General features: G+C 37.8%; 1 protein-coding gene across 3 annotated transcripts in view; it reads right to left on the bottom strand.

Annotated features, from left to right (window-relative positions):
• The window catches only part of LOC106882315 (exosome complex component MTR3), a 43084-nt gene that overhangs the window by 6694 nt on the left and 15538 nt on the right, over positions 1-20852 (bottom strand). For all 3 annotated transcript variants that reach the window (XM_052966520.2, XM_014932949.3, XM_014932948.3), the window contains 3 exons: positions 20305-20479; positions 16422-16482; positions 2122-2207 (listed from right to left, as the gene is read on the bottom strand). In XM_052966520.2, the coding sequence (XP_052822480.1) occupies positions 2122-2207; positions 16422-16482; positions 20305-20479 (322 nt within the window). The remainder of the gene's footprint in view (positions 1-2121; positions 2208-16421; positions 16483-20304; positions 20480-20852) is intronic.

Genomic DNA, 20852 nt, shown 5'->3' with positions numbered 1-20852 from the left:
TAGCTATGATACAAGAGCTGTACAAACACTTGTCCAAATCATAAAATATGAATGCAAAAGAATAAAGAAAAAAAATGTCAAAAGGAGACATTTTAAGAACAATACTTAAATCAACATGAATAACTGGAATTTAATAAAATTTCTCAGCAATACCATATTTAGGAAACATTAACAAAATTGAGGTTTGTCATGTTCTTAAATTACAAGCCATAAGTGTCAATCTCTCTCAAATCACGCGTTAGTTTATGGAATATTCTGATAAAGGATCTCTCCAATCAGAGGTGATTTGTGGCTACCATTACTATATAGAGTGATGCTTTCACAAAACTGGTAGCACATTGGTATTTTTTTTGTCGCTCTTTACATTAAGAGTTCAAATTCCACTGAGCTTAACTTAGTCTTTCATCCTTCTAGGTGGTGATATGATTAAGTACTGGGTTGATTTAAACAACTAATTCCCTTCCATATTTCTGTCCTTGAACCTATGTTAGACACAATTACTTTTTATTATTAGAGTGTTGAGCAATGGGCTGGCAGAAATGTTAGCATGTCAGACAAAATGCTTATTGGCATTTCTTCTGAGTCTTTGCACCCTGGTTTCAAATCCTACCAAGATCAACTTTGCCTTTCACCTCTCCAAGGTTGATAATATAAAAAAATTGAGTACTGGAATCGATTAACCCCTTCTATACAAAATTGCTGGCATTGTGCTCAAATCAGAAATGGAAAAAGTAATAATTTCAAATTTTGGTACAAAGCAAGCAATTTCAGAGAAGGCTTAAGTTGATTACCTTGACCCCAGTATTCAACTGGTACTTATTTTATCGACACTGAAAAGATGAAAGACACATTTGAACTCAAACCACAAAAACTGATGAAATGCTGCTATGTGTTTTTGTCCTGGAGTGCTAACAATTCTGCCAGCATGCCATCTTAAACAACAATTATTATTGTTATTTCTACTATAGACACAAGGCTTGAAATTTTGGGAGAGAGGCCAGTCAATTACATCAACCCCAGTGCTCAACTGGTGCTTATTTTACTTGTGGTATTTGTTCTGAGTTCAAATTCCACTGAAGTCAATTTTGCCTTTCATTCTTTCAGAGTTGATAAATGAAGTACCAGTCAAGTACTAAACTGTACCTGCAAAATTGTTGGCCTTGAGTTTAAATTGAAAACAATTATTATTATTATTATTATTATTGCTGTTAATCTGCACATACTTTATTTCCTTCCTTGATCACTGTAGGCATAAAGCCTAAATAAAGTTTTCTACAATTTTTACCCAACATTTTTTTTTGTCTTTAAATTACTAATCTGTTATTATCTTTCTATAACAGTATTAGACTCAATATCAATTACAATCAAATAAGTTAAAGCAGTTGCAGTAGTAAAATTGCTGTATCCCCAAGAAATGTATGCCGTTATATTAAAAAGTTTCATGACATTTTGACAGCCAATCATTCTGGGACACAAATATACAAATCTGTGATTGACTACTGCACTAAAATCCATTAAAAGTATATTATTGAGCCATATTTAATATATTGTTAAAATCTAATAAAACCAACAGATCTAGTTTATTGTATTTAATACACAAAAATTTTCATACATCACAATAAAATAAACTACAAAGGAAGGAAATGCAATAGTTCTAAGATTTTGATAAATTTGAGTTCCTCCCAGGTAGAATTTCTGTAGTAGATAATGCCTTAATTTTAACATTAAAATAAAATAAAAAGAAAATTGGTTTGTACAGAAGTAAGAACAAATGAAGACAATTTATACTACTTAGGTAATATAGATTGTTCCTTACAACTGTCTCAGATGTCATTCATATTCAACTGATTTAATTCAATTTCCTTCCCTAGAAAACCGATTCTGCAACTAGACAAAAGGTAACTGTATTACTGTATAAAACATACTTAAGAGAATGGATGGCAAATATGGTAGACTGTTAGACTATATGTTTTGCACTTGTGGCCTTTAACAGTCTTAGCTCAAATCCCACTAGAGTTGACATCTTTCATTTGGAGTTAATAAGTAGTAGGGTCAATTTATTGCCAGTGCCCTTCACATAATGTGAACTGTTAGTGTTAAAATTATTTAAAACATACTTACTACACTAGTGCTGACAACCAAATCATACATCTCAATGCCAGCATATGCCAAAGCTACAGATGCAGCAGTGATAGCAGCTGCAAGAACTAGAAAAAAATAGATTAAATTTCAAATGTGAGCATCAGATTTTTGTAGAAATGATTTTTTTAAACAAATATATCTGACAAAATGTCAAAAGAACATGTCAGTTTCCGAATAAATCACGAGACAGCTTTAAAAGTTAGGAAGACCAACCATATATTTTGCACATAACTATAAATAACAATTAAAGCAATAACAAAGTAAGATGGGCAGTTTAAGATACAAAAGAGAATTGAAAGTCCCCAGCTTTGAAAAGTGATTTCTGTCTTATAGTTTAACAGATAAGGAAGGATGCAAGTTCAAACACAAGAAATTTTCCCAAATTAATTGCTAATCTGTAGGGGTGTTCACATCAAAGCAACTATGTAGATAGTCTAGAAAGACAGCAGTAGAAATCAGACGTGATTCACTGTAAAGGGTGCAGTGTGGTAGTTTGAACAGGTTGCTTTTTTTCCAATGTTGATGTCAGAAACAGAAGAAGGAACTGAAGGGAGTGCAACACTAGTTGTCCCTCTGTACTTATCATTAATGATGTGCATCTTCAAAGAGTTTTATAATAATCAAGTTTTTAATACTGCTGTTACCTTTGTGTTTCTGTTTTATGTTTGATTAAATGACAAAGATTGTATTTGAGAATGGTGTTGTGATAATGTTGCAGGGTGTTTGGGATGACTGTGCATGTTTAAGCATAGACTGTGAGAGTTGGAGCTTACTGCAGCAATGAACTGTGTCCCATGTATGAACATTTGAAGTCATTTTGTTATATTGTGTAGATTGTCTGTATGGGCTTTTAATTATGAGAAGAGTGCCGTTTTGTATTTCTGTAAGATTCAAACAAACCGTGTACAGAGACGCAAAAGCTGGTAATAAGACCAGTGAGGAATTCAGTATACAGATAGGTGTCAATCAGAACTGGGTTCTCCTTCCCATCCTGTTTACTATAGGGCCATAACAAAGAAACTTAAGACCAGTTATCTGTGTGATGAAAATTCATAGCAGAGATTTCTAACATGGAAGCCAAGCCTAACACTGAAACCACATGCACACAACTATTATATTATATTGTTAAAATAAATCTATTTGCAATTTCACGAGCATTTGTAGAGGTGTGTGTGCATGTCTGTGTATATTTAATTACAAGTTAAATTAGCCTCATTAAGGGATGGTATCAAATTTTTATCAAATGCTATATCTCCATTTTCTTACTTTCTTTTATTTATTTATATATATATATATATATATATATATATATATAAATGAATAGAAAATGGAGATATTCAATTGTCAGTTCAAAAATTTAAATTTATTAACATATATTATATTATATTCTTATAATAATACTAGCAGAGGCACCAGGCATTGCCCGAGAATGAAATTGTTCCTTATATATTGGAAGAAAAAGGCAAAATATGTTGTAGAAAATTTTGTTATTCTAAATTCAATTTATTTTTCAATTGGGAAATCAATTCTGAATTCATAATACAACAACAATAATGATAATAATAAATAATAATAATAATAATAAAAAAACACGAAAAATTTGATCATATGCACAGCGTTGTTTTGGAAGAAGTTTAGGTTCATGTTCATTCCCAAATGCAGCCAAGTCTGTGATGTCATAATTTGTCTCTCTTGCTATATCTCTTGAAGTTAAATCACTAATTTGACGGTTTGTTTTGGGCACTCCAGAGCCAGACTCTTGCAAATTTTTGTCTTCCATGGTCAAAACTTAATCCTCAATTTCAATCAGTGCTTCGTCAAAAATTGTTTCAGAGAAATGAATATTGATACTTGGGTTTGCTTGTTGAACTGCATACTTTAAGTCCTCAGCTGTGTCCTCACGATGTTTCATCCAAAGCTGTAGGGGACTGCCAAGTTGGCACATGTTCAGTATAATCGCAAAAAGGTTACAGAGTTTCCTTGGAGAATCTGATACTGATGCTTCAGTCAATATAAGGTCCCAATGCTCATCATTTTCTAAAAAAACCTTGTTGACAGCATGCTTCCCTATAAGTTTCACACACATGACCATTTACCCTCCTCGAATTCTGGGATGATTTGAGACCACATACTTCATGCAAAAGGAGCCGTAAGTAGTAGCATTCTGCTTGGCTTGCAGGGACACTGCAGACACTTGCAAGAGCCTCAGCCCGTTTCCTCTTGTGCTATTTATTGTTTTTCCAGGTGTAATATTTGGGTAATTGTAGGTAAAGGAGTTTTCTTGCATCTTCATCTACTTGACACAACTTAGAAAAGGTAGTAAGGGTAGTTTCTTTAGGAGAAAGTGCTTGTTGCAAGGCTGTTTGTTTTGTAATGATAACCCTGTGGCCATTCTCTAGATCAGTGGTTTTCAACCAAGGTTCCGCCAATCAAGGGGGTTCGCAAGAAGTTACAGAAATGCTATGTTTTGAGTCGCTTTGGCTAATAAAGCACTATGTGCCTTAAATGCTCTTTGGATACTTCTATGTTAGAAAGGGCTTTAATCAAAGAGATTTTAATTCTATTATTCTGTAAAATAATATTTAATTAGTTTAAATGTACACAAATGCATAAAAATAATTTTTAACTCCATTAGACATTCTAAAATACTATCAAATTTCATTCAATTTTAAAAATGGTAAAATCAGACAGAACTTATGGAATGACCTGATAATTCCAAACTGGTAACTAAACTACTTTTACACTACCCTTCATGAATAGCAATACACTAGAGTTAAGCATACGGCAAGCTGAATATATTGTCGTCATCATCATCAAGGTATTGATATCCAATAAAAGTCATTTCATTTCACTTTATTCTCACAAGTACTTACATGGTCTTTGAATATAAAGTATCATGTGAAGCATGGTAATGAGTATAGTACATGTAAATATGCCTAGTATGGCAGGAACTAAACAGTAAAAAATTTGGTTGGTCACTTGAAAATATAATGGTAACTGGGAGACACTCAAGTCCTTTCAGGAAATAGAAACACACAGAACTACTATTTCAGGATGTATGTAAGGAAAGTTAGTAACGGATTACAATGCTATTCCAACCCAAGCTTTTCTCATGGAATCTGATCTGGCTGAATAGTAAGCAGCATTCTGATTTCAGTGTAATGAGGCTAGGTCTGGGATGGGCATCACATTAAAACAATTGTTCAAAACAATTGTTCAATTGTTCATCTATTTCAATAAATGTTTCCATCTTTATCATTTTCTGATACGACAACAGACAAGTTAACAACAACAAAAAAAAAAGATATATAAATATAAGTAAATATTCAAAACATTGCAGATCTCATACATTTGTCTGTGACAACTAGTTTTGCATTTTGAAAGTGCATGCACACACACACATGCTAACATAGACATGCATGTATGCCATACCTCTTGCTTTGCAATCATTATAATACATAGGCAGAGCTGAGTGGTTAAGCTTGCTTCCCACCTACATTGTATCAGGTTCAGTCCTAACCCCAGGCCAACCAAAGCCAGGTGAGTGTATTTGATAAACAGAAGCTAAAAGAAGTCCGTTATATGTAAATGTGTGTGTGTATGTGTGTGAGCCTGGCAATGACCACACTCAAATGGTGCTTTTTACATGCTCTGGTCACGGGAGCCAGTCAGTCGACACTGGAAATGACCACGCTCCAATGATGCTTTTTACGTGCCACCGGCACGGAATCAGTCAGGCAGCACTGCCATTGACCACGCTCCTGTGGTGCTTTTTACATGCCATGGGCACGGGAGCCAGTCTGGCATCGTCCATGCTCGAATGGTGTTTTTTACATACCACCAGCACAGGTGCCAATCAGCCGGTACTGGCATCAGCCACAACATATGACCATACCAGTGCAGTCGTCTCTCTTGCACACCACATCTGATGCTTCTGGGCGATTACATTCTGTCGTGTATGTACACTGACATTATATATCCAGCGGAGCATACTAGCTTCATTTCTTGCAAGCTTATGCATGTCCTTAGCAGTCACAGCACATGTTTCACCAGCAGAGGTAGGAGCTCTCTGAACTTTGCCCAGGCTATTCTTATTCTAGCAGCTACACTCTCAGAGCATCCACCCCTGCTACTGACTTGGTCACCTAGGCAACAGAAGCTATCAACTATTTTTATTTTTTTTCCCTGGCATATGATGGAAGCTGTTTTCTGCACATTTTCAGTGTTTACTGCCCCTCTGCATCTGTCACACACAAAAACTATCTTCCCAGTTAGCCTCCCTTTGATATTGCTGCACTTCTTATGTGTCCACAGCTTACATTGGGTACATCTTATAGAATTTCTACCTATGCTTTTTCTACAGATCGATCAGGGCCATCTACCTGAAGGGATTTGTGATTTGTCTTACTAAGAGTTCGGTTTTTGCTAGATTGACTCTAAGGCTCAACAATTTTAGACCTTGCTTCCACACCTGAAACTTCTTCTTTAGTTCTGATAGTGACTCGGCTATTAAAACAAGGTCATCAGCACAGAGAAACTCCCAGGGGTATCCTGTCTTGAAATCCTCTGTTATTGCCTGGAGGACTATGATGAATAAGAGGAGGCTGAAGACTGATCATTGGTGGACCCCTACCTGGAGTTCTTCACTATACTTGTTGCCAACCCATACCTTACTGACAGCATCCCTGTACATGGCTTGTACAGCTCTCACTAACCACTCATCTATCCTTTGTTTCAGCATTGACCACCAGATAAGGAATCGGGAGACCCTGTCAAAGGCTTTCTCCATGTCAACGAAAGCCAAATACAGAGGTTTGTCTTTGGCTAGGTATTTTCTCTTGCAGTTGTCTTACCAGAAATATAGCATCAGTGGTGCTTCTGCCTGGCACAAACCCAAACTACATCTCATAGGTTTATTAACACTGGAATGTACAAATACATATATCAACAGAGAAAATAATAAGTTATACAATCATGTGTTTAAATCTACAGAAAGTTTTTTTGGTATTACTTTTTACTAGTACATACTAGATGTATAATCTAGTTCACTGTTATGCAAAGTTAAAAAATCTTCTGATATGTGTGTGTGTATTATCATCATCTGGTGAAGCTTGTTGGTACATTTTTAACCCCTACACACCATCCACCTCAGTCCTGCATTAGTTGAGGGAGGTTTTTAGAGAGACATCCAGTGTCTCTGATGAGTTGATCTAGATACGTTGTATTTGGATGGCCAGCTCAAGTATGACCATGCTTTGGCATCCATAGCAGTAGGTCACTTGCCAGCTCTTGTTTAGCTCATCAGCAATGTCCCAGAAAGCGATGTCCCTTTCTCTTTTTATTGTTGGAAACAGGCAAGAGATCCCCATACAGTTGTTTGTTGATGAGATGAATTCTCCAAGATATGTTTAAAACTGCTCTTAATATTTGGGTGTAAATTTCATCCAGATAAGATTCAAATTTTTTGATAAGCATCCAAGCTGTTGCTCTATACAAAAAGTCTGGCTCTACTGTTGCATGGAAAAAATTGCTTTTAAGTTAACATAATACCTGATTTCTTGATAAATTCTAACACTGTCTTTGAGTGCTTGCTATAATTTCAAATTTATTAAACAAATGTAGGGTACCAAGGAAAAATTAGACATAAAATATCAGAAAAATTACACAAATTGAGAATCAAATGTATAAATATCATTAAGCAACTAGCAGATGACAGCCTGGGTAGTCTTTCTGCTAGTTATAAAAATAATCCAAGTAAGTATATATCTATTAATATAGATGAAAAATATTTTCAGTCTTTTATGCATAGTAAATGGAATACAACTTTCATGATAGAAAATCTAGGAAAGCAGGGAATGATATATTCAGAAATATGGTGGAAGGACAAGAAAGGGGATTTGTTTGCAGCACCATTTCATATGAGGGAGTAGTATTCTTTTGTTGGTTTCACTTTAACTTTGTATAGGATTGATAATTGTTGGGAGCTGAGAATTTCGTGGTTCCGAAAAAGAAATTCAGTTTTTGTGATGCAGCCTTTGCTGTGTTGTGGATATGAGGTTATCAGAAAAAAATACTCAGTGATGGTGAAGCCTAGACTTTGTTATGTCTCTGAAGGTCTGAAGGGTTTTGTTGCATAGGATCTTGTTCAAAACGGGGGCACCAGTTTTCATTTATGTTTTATGTAGTGTTTTTGGTACCGAAAGACTTTCAAACTTCATATACTTATCTATTTTGTGTTATAGAACAGAAAAAAATTTTTGTATTCGGATTTATTTCATGTAAAAAATTGTCTTATTTCGATAATTTCAACCAATCACTGACAAGTATTCAGCTGTTTACACTTACTCCTTTGGCACTTGAAGCGGTGTAAAGCGTATTTAATCTCCATTACTTCTGACATTTTGCAGAGGCAACACACGTGTATTCGTTTTCCCTAACCCTAACCCACTTGCTCCTTCCCTCAAAAACCAGGCCTTGTGCCTATAATAGAAAGGTTTATTAGCTACTGCCAATATGCTTCAGCCATTTTTTGACAAGGAAATAATAATTTTATCACCGCTGAGAATCGTTTGTTTACGTAGTCAGCACTTAATGTATTCGGCTGAATGGACGTCAGTCATTGGTTGAAATTACAGAAATACGACAACTTTAACATGAAATAACTTGCAATGTACGTTTTTTTTGTTAAGAAGACTAAGAGAAAAAGATGTTTTATATGACACATTCTACCAGTGTCCCAAGTTTCAAAGTGTTTCGTTAAGAAAATACTGGTGCCCCCGTTTTGAACAAGATCCGTTGCATATTGTTCATGTTCAGGTGTGGTGGTATATAATATCATATTTTTGATAAGTGCAGTGATTGTGTCCATGCTGTGAAACACAAGACTGATATGACTAATGAATACTGTTCCAGGGTCATTGGAGGTTTCATAAAAGTCATACCTCACATGGACAACATGTTGCTGAAGTATTGCTGAAGGTGATATCAAGTCAGTCACTGATAGAAGAAGAGTTGGGACAAAATTGAACCTAAGACACATCAGAGTTAAAAGAGTATGGATTAGAAAGAACACCAACAACACATGCCATAAAAGTGTGATCTGATGAGAATTTCTTTAGGAATCATCAGCTAGTTCATAGAAACTATTTGTTCTATGATAATGCAATAAAGTACTAAGGGCAGACAACCACATTAGATTAAAAATACATGAAAATAGAATCAAGGAAATACATCTAACAATAAATGAACTGGTTACACTGGCATAATTGATTAATGTTTTAAAGCAGTGATTCCCAACGTGGTCCCTGGGGCCCACCGGTGGTCCCCAGGGAATTCGTAGCCATAACAAAATTGAAGCCATTTCAGATCTACACAAAATTCTTTGATAATAAAGACACTGTTAGTTAATAATAATTTATATGAAGACAGAATAATAATAATAAAACAAAATTCAATAATTATTCCATAAGAATCAATGATGTATAATATATAATCGATAATATATTACAATCAAGAATTACATAATTTAAATTTTACAATCACAACAGTTTCATAATGAATTTGATATTTTTAATAGATCACTACACAATATTGTTTAATAATAAATTTGATACTTTTAATGTATAGAAATAAAGTATTTATTACTTTTATTTTTTTTAAGATCAGTTGTAATAATGTCTGAACCAAGGCAAAACTGAGGAACTACAAAGAAGATTTTATCATGTTTGGTTTTGTATCTGTAGACTCAAAACTAATGTGTCTTGAAAGGTAAGGGAATATTTTGAGAATAAAAAGAAAACACAGCCAATCAAACTACCCGACTTTGTAAAGAACATAAATACTGAAAAACCAAAGACACTCAAACCAAGTTATTTGGTCTCTGAAATTATTGCCAAGGTTGCAGCACCTCAGATTTATGGTAAGAAACTTGTCAAGTCTGCTATGATAGCTTGTGCAAATGAGGTTCTGGGAAAAGATGCTGCATCTACTCTGAGTACAATTCCACTTTCAAATAACACAATTACAAAAAGACAGAATGAAATGTCTAATTTTGTTGAGAAGAAGATTATAGAAATTTTCCAAAAGACAAATTTTTCTAACCAGGTTGACAATAGCACAATTCATAGCCAAGCTATCCTTCTGGTCAATGTCAGATTCATCCATGAAGATGATATAAGGGAATAAATGTTATTCATTAAAAGTTTGTCTGAAACTACTAATGGAGAAGATATATTCAATGAAGTAATGCAGTATTTTAATAATAAAAATATTCCATTCACTAATTTGATCAACATTGCATCAGATGGAGCTGCAGCCATGACTGGAAAAGTGAAAGGCTTTGTTTCTAGAATGAAATCAGTTGCTCTTCACATTTTTTATACACATTGCATTATCCATAGACAGCATTTGGTTGCTAAGAATATTGAAGGACACATGGGAAGAAGTACTCAACACTGCCATACATGCAATTAACTTTGTCAAATCAAACTCAGTGAATAATAGTTTTTTTATGCAATTCTGTGAAGATGAAGATTTTAAAACCCTATTGCTTCACACAGAAGTAAGATGGTTGTCAAAAGGCCTGAGCCTTGAAAGACTAGTGAATTTGTGGGAATCACTAATAAACTTTCTCATGTTCAAGAGTCAGCTGACTCACTACAACTCCAAGAAGCAAGCTGATACACCTAAGAAAATTTTGGAAAGACCTTCTGAGTTTAAATCAAAAATATTCAACTTGAGTGATATTTTTAAAACAGTGATCTGCTTAACTTAGAGCTGCAAGGTAGAAAATCAGATTTGGTCATCTGTTCTCAGAAGATAAAGAGTATATGGGGAAATTAAAATTTTAGAAAAAACAGTTTGAAAAAAAAAATTTGGCATCATTTCAAAATTTTAACACCACTGTTCCTACATCAAAATGCATTGCTGCATGCATTACCTAGCTTGAATGTCTTCATGTAGACTTTGAGAGAAGATACAATGATTTATTAAAGATGGATTATCCACTCTGGTTTGTAGACCTAGAAAATTATGAGCCAGGAGATGAAAATTTTGAGTTGGCTGAAATGTTGGATTAGAAAGAGAATATGAAACTGAGGAGAAGAGTTAAAAAAGGTGTCTTTGCCTACATATCGATAAATCACACCCAAATATTTTTCAACATGGAGAAGCAAGCATCATTTCTTTCCCTACCACACGGATGGTGGAATCTGCATTTTCAGCTGTTGTAGATATTTTAAGTAGAAAAAGAAATAAATTAGATGTCAACAGTAGAGGAACTATCAGACTCAGACTAAATGAGTTCATTAAAATTGATTATGATATCTTGTGTCAGAAACACCATATCAAGCTAGTCACTAGCTGAATGGACTAAAAATGAACGACTATATGAAAAATGATTTTGATATCTTGTGTTTATCATTGTTTATTAAAAAAAAATTTTAATTTTATCTTTTGTTTGATAAAATAAATTTTAAAGTGTAAATAGACTATTTTGCCTTTTCATTAAGTATCTTAGTGTGAAAATAGAACAGCATAAAGTAAAAGTAGAAGTGGTCCCTAGAAATCTTTTCAAGTAAAAAATGGTCTCTGGGCTGAAAAAGGTTGGGAACCACTGATTTAAAGTGTTCTAGAGATATTTTTTATATAAACTATATTGTAATGCTGGTTTTGAGAGAGCATGGTTACAATTTACTTAAGGACAGGAACTAAGCAAACTGTATACATCCATTCAATCAATAATTAAGTGTAGAAAAATTGGAAATAGTTTCAAGAATGTCCTCCTGTAGAAGAACAGTTTTGATAGAAGATACAGCAAAAATAATTAGCAAGGAGTAGGGGTGTTGAACAATGACTGTAAGTATAACATTGATAAAAGAAATTCTTCAAAAGGAGTCCTGTTGGGTTGACCCAATGGAAGATTTAGTTATTTTGCATTCATTCATTGCATCGTTTCCTGAATACATTAGATTTTCTGATTACTATATATTCATAATTAATCCATTTTTAATGAAGGAATATTTGTATATCAATCTGATTAACTTGAATATAAATTGCATATTCTTGGCATCTAAATAAATAGTCCTTTATAAGAAAAAGATTTTTTCAAGTATTGAGATGCAGTTTGGGTTTGTGCCAGGTAAAAGCACTACTGATGCCTTATTTCTAGTGAGACAGCTGCAGGAGAAATACCTAGCTAAGGATAAACCTCTGTACCTGGCTTTCGTTGACATGGAGAAAGCCTTTGACAGGGTCTCCCGATCCCTTATCTGGTGGTCAATGAGGAAACTTGGGATAGAAGAATGGTTAGTGAGAGCTGTGCGAGCCATGTACAGAGATGCTGCCAGTAAGGTGAGGGTTGGAAATGAGTACAGCAATGAATTCCGGGTAGAGGTAGGGGTCCACCAAGGTTCCGTCCTCAGGCCCCTCTTATTTATCATAGTCCTCCAGGCAATCACAGAGGAGTTCAAGACAGGTTGCCCCTGGGAGCTCCTCTATGCTGATGACCTTGCCCTAATTGCGGAGTCACTATCAGAACTAGAGAAGTTTCAGGTGTGGAAGCAAGGTCTAGAATTGAAGGGCCTTAGAGTCAACCTAGCTAAAACCAAAATCCTAATAAGTAGGAAGGTAGATAAAACACAAACCCCTTCAGGTAGATGGCCCTGCTCAGTATGTAGAAAAGGAGTAGGTAGTAACTCTATAAGATGTACCCGGTGCAAGCTATGGACACATAAGAGGTGCAGCAACATCAAAGGCAGGTTAACTAGCAAGTTAGTTTTTGTTTGTGGCAGATGTTCAGGTGCAATCATCATCATCATCATCATCATCGTTTAACGTCCGCTTTCCATGCTAGCATGGGTTGGACGATTTGACTGAGGACTGGTGAAACCGGATGGCAACACCAGGCTCCAGTCTGATTTGGCAGAGTTTCTACAGCTGGATGCCCTTCCTAACGCCAACCACTCAGAGAGTGTAGTGGGTGCTTTTACGTGTCACCCGCACGAAAACGGCCACGCTCGAAATGGTGTCTTTTATGTGCCACCCGCACAAGCCAGTCCAGGGGCACTGGCAACGATCTCGCTCGAAAATCCTACAGGAGCCAGTCAGGCGGTACTGGCAACGGCCACGCTCAAAATGGTGCATCTCATGTGCCACCCGCACAAGAACCAGTCCAGGGGCACTGGCAACGATCTTACTTGGCTTGCCGGGTCTTCTCACGCACAGCCCATTTCCAAAGGTCTCGGTCCGTAGTCATCGCCTCGGTGAGGCCCAATGTACGAAGGTCTTGCCTCACCACCTCAGCCCAGGTCTTCCTGGGCCTACCTCTTCCACGGGTTCCCTCAACTGTTAGGGTGTGGCACTTTTTCACGCAGCTATCCTCCTCCATTCTCACCACATGTCCATACCAGCGCAATCGTCTCTCTTGCACGCCACAACTGATGCTTCTAATGTTCAGCTTTTCTCTCAAGATACTTACACTCTGACGGGTATTCACATTGACATTACACATCCAACGGAGCATACTGGCTTCATTCCTTGCGAGCTTACGTATGTCCTCAGCAGTTACAGCCCATGTTTCACTGCCATGTAGCATGGTTGTTCGTACGCATGCGTCATACAGTCTGCCTTTTACTCTGAGTGAGAGTCCCTTTGTCGCCAGCAGGGGTAAGAGCTCTCTAAACTTTGCCCAGGCTATTCTTATTCTAGCAGCTACACTTTCAGCGCACCCACCCCCACTACTAACTTGGTCGCCCAGATAGCGGAAGCTATCGACTACCTCTAGTTTTTCACCCTGGAATGAGATAGAAGTTGTTTCCTGTTTGTTTGCAGTCTTTATTGCACCTGAACATCTGCCACAAACAAAAACTAACTTGCTAGTTAACCTGCCTTTGATGTTGCTGCACCTCTTATGTGTCCATAGCTTGCACCGGGTACATCTTATAGAGTTACTACCTACTCCTTTTCTACATACTGAGCAGGGCCATCTACCTGAAGGGGTTTGTGTTTTATCTACCTTCCTACTTATTAGGATTTTGGTTTTAGCTAGGTTGACTCTAAGGCCCTTCAATTCTAGACCTTGCTTCCACACCTGAAACTTCTCCTCTAGTTCTGATAGTGACTCCGCAATTAGGGCAAGGTCATCAGCATAGAGGAGCTCCCAGGGGCAACCTGTCTTGAACTCCTCTGTGATTGCCTGGAGGACTATGGTAAATAATAGGGGGCTGAGGACGGAACCTTGGTGGACCCCTACCTCTACCCGGAATTCATTGCTGTACTCATTTCCAACCCTCACCTTACTGGCCGCATCTCTGTACATGGCTCGCACAGCTCTCACTAGCCATTCTTCTATCCCAAGTTTCCTCATTGACCACCAGATAAGGGATCGGGGGACCCTGTCAAAGGCTTTCTCCATGTCAACGAAAGCCAGGTACAGAGGTTTATCCTTGGCTAGGTATTTCTCTTGCAACTGTCTCACTAGAAATAAGGCATCAGTAGTGCTTTTACCTGGCACGAACCCAAACTGCATCTCATCTAAATTGATTCGCTCTCTAATTAGTTGGGCTATGACCCTCTCTGTAACTTTCATAACCTGATCTAACAGCTTGATGCCTCTGTAATTATTTGTATCTAAAGCGTCCCCTTTACCTTTGTAGCAGTTGACTATGATGCTGCTACACCAGTCATAGGGTATGACTCCTTCGTGTATCACCTGGTTCGTAATACGGGTGACTAGGCTATAGCCAACACTGCCAGATATTTTGAGCATCTCTGCAGTGATTCCTGATGGGCCGGGGGCTTTCCCGGTCTTCATACTCTTAATTGCTTTATCTACCCTGGTACTATCAACTCGGATAGCTGGTCCCTCTATTGGGTCGGCATAAGGCAGGCTCTCTTTCTCCCATTCAGACTGTAAACAAACAGGAAACAACTTCTATCTCATTCCAGGGTGAAAAACTAGAGGTAGTCGATAGCTTCCGCTATCTGGGCGACCAAGTTAGTAGTGGGGGTGGGTGCGCTGAAAGTGTAGCTGCTAGAATAAGAATAGCCTGGGCAAAGTTTAGAGAGCTCTTACCCCTGCTGGCGACAAAAGGACTCTCACTCAGAGTAAAAGGCAGACTGTATGACGCATGCGTACGAACAGCCATGCTACATGGCAGTGAAACATGGGCTGTAACTGCTGAGGACATACGTAAGCTCGCAAGGAATGAAGCCAGTATGCTCCGTTGGATGTGTAATGTCAATGTGAATACCCGTCAGAGTGTAAGTATCTTGAGAGAAAAGCTGAACATTAGAAGCATCAGTTGTGGTGTGCAAGAGAGACGATTGCGCTGGTATGGACATGTGGTGAGAATGGATGAGGATAGCTGCGTGAAAAAGTGCCACACCCTAACAGTTGAGGGAACCCGTGGAAGAGGTAGGTAGGCCCAGGAAGACCTGGGCTGAGGTGGTGAGGCAAGACCTTCGTACATTGGGCCTCACCGAGGCGATGACTACTGACTGAGACCTTTGGAAATGTGCTGTGCGTGAGAAGACCCGGCAAGCCAAGTAAGATCGTTGCCAGTGCCCCTGGACTGGCTCTTGTGCGGGTGGCACATGAGATGCACCATTTTGAGCGTGGCCGTTGCCAGTACCGCCTGACTGGCTCCCGTAGGATTTTCGAGCGAGATCGTTGCCAGTGCCCTCGGACTGGCTTGTGCGGGTGGCACATAAAAGACACCATTTCGAGCGTGGCCGTTTTCATGCGGGTGACACGTAAAAGCACCCACTACACTCTCTGAGTGGTTGGAGTTAGGAAGGGCATCCAGCTGTAGAAACTCTGCCAAATTAGATTGGAGCCTGGTGTTGCCATCCGGTTTCACCAGTCCTCAGTCAAATCGTCCAACCCATGCTAGCATGGAAAGCGGACGTTAAACGATGATGATGATGATGATGATGATTTGTATAATTTTATCCAGTTTCTTTAAAAACTCTTTTGCAGAACTGAGTCCCAGTTATTACATACCCTGCCATTAAAACTGACAGTTTATAGCTTGTATCTTATTTTAATATCTGATTTTACGCAAACCTAAATTCCAATGTAATTTTTAAAAAGTGCTAAAAGGTAGAAATGGTTAACCAACACATTCTATATAACATTACACCTGAGCAAACATTATTTACATTGAGAATACTGGTGTTCCAGTACAGCCTCAGCTGTAATGGTGAAAACAAACTAAAGAACTAAACTTGCAGAAAAATTTAAACTTGTACAATAAAGAAGTCAAAAGTTAATAACTTACTGCTGCCATCATTTTCTAGAACTGTTGCATATACATTCACTTGTGCCTTTGGAAATTTATGCTGAAAAATAAATAGTTCATATACTAATAAAACAGTAGAGATGACATGTGGAAGGAGATAGGTTAAGGGGGTGGGGTGGCACATCACTTGCTAGTTGTTGTTGTTGGCACTCCATCGCTTACGTCGTCGAGGGTTCCAGTTAACGGAACAGCCTGCTCGTGAAATTAATGTGCAAGTGGCTGAGCACTCCACAGACACGTGTACCTTTAATGTAGTTCTCGGGGATATTCAGCGTGACACAGTGTGACAAGGTTGACTCCTTGAATTACAGGCACAACAGAAACAGGAAGTAAGAGTGAGAGAAAGTTGTGGTGAAAGAGTACAGCAGGGTTCGCCACCATCCCCTGCCGGAGCCTCATGAAGCTTTAGGTGTTTTTCGCTCAATAAACACTCACAACGCCCGGTCTGGGAATCGAAACTGCGATCCTATGACTGCGAGTCCGCTGCCCTAACCACTGGGCCATTGCGCCTCCACTCTTGCTAGTTGAAAGTGGCAGGAACTGGTAATAAAATATGAAACAAAGGATAGATATACTATTTTAATGATTAAAAGTTTGCCAATCAGTTGGACTATGTTATCATTTTACATCCATTTTTCCATGCTGGTATGGATTCATGGATCTTTCCACTTGTCATAGTCTTTTGTTATCTAACAAACAAAAGAGCAAAAAAGGAAAACTGTTTATCTTTGTTGTTGTTGTGTATGACAGGTTTATTTGGCAGGATTTCTAGTATGGCTACATGCCCTTCCTATCACCAACAATTTTACATCATGTTCTGGTTTATTTTATCATGCCATTAACACTAGAAAGGTTGCTAGCAGCAGTTTTTAATAAGACTAGATGAGTTACTTGTACTGTGGCATGTAGAGTTCTATAACATTTGTGTGTTTAGCAGCTACTTCAACCTTGGTATGCAAGCAGTCCACTAATGTTGGATGATGCTTGCCTTGTCCAGAACTAAGTAGTTTCTGGCTCTGAAAAAACTTTAGACTTTGGAGATGCAGTTTTTCCAGTGTTACAAATATGGAGCCTCTATCTCTATGTGAAAGAAGTAGAGTGTCTAAGACCTAGCATTTGTAAAGTTTATGAAAAGCTTAGGTATGAGTTTTTCAAGAGTTACAAGGTTAGAGCACCGTGTGTTTTAAAATTAGTCAGGAAAAGAAAGGGAGCACCTATGACTATTAGAAATGAATGGCGACAAAGAAGCTAGGAAGTGTGTCTTGGGGGTTTGCTAGACTGTATGGGGGGGAAAGAGGAAATAGGAGAGGTAGGTAACCTCTGTAAAGAGTGGGTAGGGCTGAAAGGTGGATCAATATGGGAGTGGGAGCTGTATGATTTGGGGAATGTAGAGGGAATCTAGCAGCAGGATAGGAACAATGATACAGTTGATAGAGGGATGAGAGATATGCTTTGGTAGGCTGCAGAAGCAGGGTAAAGAAAGAGATGACATAATGTATGAGAAGAGATAATTTAGGGGTCTGAGTGAGAGGGGGGGATAACCACTGTAATACGTGGATGCAGAGAACAATATTAATGGATGAAGAATGGCTAACATATGAAATGGTTCTGCATAGCAAGAAAGAAAAGTGGTATCAGAAGGGAGGAAGAGTTGTAGTAGGTAGGAGATTGAGTGAGCTACCTATATATATATAAGTTGTGTAAATATTTAGAGATGTTAAGTAGCAATGGTAAGAAGACAATAGATCTATAGTGTAAATTGACTAAACTTCCAGATCTTTCATTCTGCATATGACTCTTTATTAGATAAAATTGTCAGTTGTTTGCAAAAATTTGCCACTGAATTGAAATGTACCACAACAAACTGTACTAGACGTAATATTTCTTAAGATCACTGACAATTGCTATCACTGTGAAAGCTTCATAACTTGTTGCTGCATATATATAACCATGTTTATAGCTGCCACACACACACACACGACTCACTCACCCACTTCAAGGGCAACAACTCCTTTTAACCTTGCAGCGAGACAATCCAATGATTTATGCCAGCACAGAAAAATGGCTAATCGGATTATGATGATGATGATATTTAATATAAATGCATATAGGACCCCATATTGGAAAAAAAATGAGCATTAATATGTGTGAGAATCAAACCCACACCTCTTATTTTTGTGATAAGTGTGCTGACCGACACATAAGAGGTGCAGCAATATCAGAGGAAGGTTAACAGGGAAAATAGCTTTTGCATGTGGAAGATGTACAGATACAATAAACACCGAAAATATACTCCATCAACTGCCAGTGGGGTAAGCCACAGGTAGTAGATAGCTTCCGTTATCTAGGTTACCAAGTTAGTAGAGGAGGTGGATGCTCTGAGAGCATAGCTGTGAGAATAAGGAAAGGCTGGGCCAAGTTCAGAGGGCTTCTACCTATGCTGGTAACAAAGGGCCTCTCCCTCAGAGTGAAAAGCAGTGAAACATAGGCTGTGACAGCTGAGGATATGTGTAGGCTTGAGATAAATGAAGCCAGTATACTTTGCTGGATGTGCAATGTCAGTGTGCATGTATGACAGAGTGTAAGCATCTTGAGAGAAAAGTTGGGTATAAGAGGCATCAGATGTAGCATGCAAGAGAGATGACTGTACTGATATGGTCATGTGATGCATATGGACAAAGACAGCTGTGTAAAGAAGTGCCAATCTTTAAACTGTGGAGGGAACCTGTGGTAGAGGTAGACCCAGGAAGACATGAGAAGAGGTGGTGAAGCATGATCTTCCAACTTTGGGCCTTATGGAGGCAATGACTAGTGACCAAGACCTTTGGTAATATGCTGTGCTTGAGAAGACCTGTCAAACCAAGTGAAATCATAGTCATGGCTGATGCTGGTGTCATGTAACTGGCACCCGTACTGGTGGCACATAAAAAGCACCTTTTGAGCATTGGGCTTCATGGAGGCAAGGTGACTGATGCTGGTGACATGTGAAAAGCACCTTTTGAGTGTTGGGCTTCATGGAGGCAATGACAAATGATCGAGACCTTTGGCATTATGCCATGCTTGAGAAGACCCATCAAGCCAAGTAAAATCACAGTCATGGCAGATACTGGTGTCATGCAAATGGTACCAGTGATGGTGACACATAAAAGCACCTATTACACTTTTGGAGTGGTTGGCATTAGGAAGGACATCTAGCTGTAGAAGCCCAAATCAGTCTGGTACAGCCTTCCAACTTGCCAGCCCTGGTCAAACCATCCAACCATGGCAGCATGGACAACAGATATTAAATGATGATGATGAACCAGAGTCCATGTAAAATTTTGTTGTTAAAACTTATATAAATTAGTTTGTGTTACAAAATTTGAATCCAGAGAAGGATTGTTAAATTAAATACTCAGTAATTACTTTTCCTCTAAGAGTCCACTCCCCTGCAAATATGATTTTTCTGTTTTTCAGTAATTATGTAATAAGATGGCATCCAACACACATACTGTCTACAATAAGGAGTTAATACCAAAATCAAAAGCTGTGAATTAGTGTGTTTAACATAAATCTTCTGAATCACTTTCTAATGAATTAGTTGCACTAACAATATATTGATCAAAATTAACAGTTTTTCATGTTTTAATCTTTTGACAACTTCAAGAGAAGTAGATGGCAGAATTAATGGAGTGCCAAATAAAATGCCTTAAATTTAGAAAGGTTCTTTAGCACATTCTGAATTCAATACTTTGGGGTTAATGAAGACAAATACTGCTGGTATATTAGAATATGATTCAATTCACCATACTTCTACCCTTTAAATATTTCATTTGAAACCATATAAAATAATCAACATTTTAATATACAGTATATTAATTACCAAACAAACTGCTGGTTCAAGTGCCTCAAGTAATTGTATAGAGTAATCTTTTTCTTGACTATCAGGTTGATGTTGTCGGCGAAGTTTGCATGAGAATGTAGCAAACTTTAACTCACATGTCAGTTGACCTTTCATACTAAATTCCTCTCGGCGTGTAACTTCCCGTGGCCCATAACTGAAAGGGATTAAGAGAATATCAGGTAAATTAGTTACATTTATATCAGAATACAGATGTAAACCCACTACACCCTAAAAAAAAATTAAAACGTTTCTTAGCTTTAACCCTTTAGCATTCCGATTATTCTGTCAGATGTAATGCTTATTTATTCACATTGCTTTGAATTAATTCTGCATTAAATTATAGCGCTGAGTTTACAATGATGTGATTGCTTATTTTTAGAATGTCATTGTAGGGTAGATGTGAGAGGCTGGATCTGGCCAGTTTGAACATGAGACAGGTAGAATATTTTGGCCAGAATTCATTTATTGACACAAAAGAATGAAAGGCATAGTCAACATTGGATGGGTTTGAACTCAGAATGCTGAGA

This window comes from Octopus bimaculoides, chromosome 3 (genome assembly GCF_046866305.1).
Source record: "Octopus bimaculoides isolate indiv1 chromosome 3, ASM4686630v1, whole genome shotgun sequence".
NCBI lineage: Eukaryota > Metazoa > Mollusca > Cephalopoda > Octopoda > Octopodidae > Octopus > Octopus bimaculoides.
This window is presented reverse-complemented; position numbering and strand designations above follow the sequence as displayed.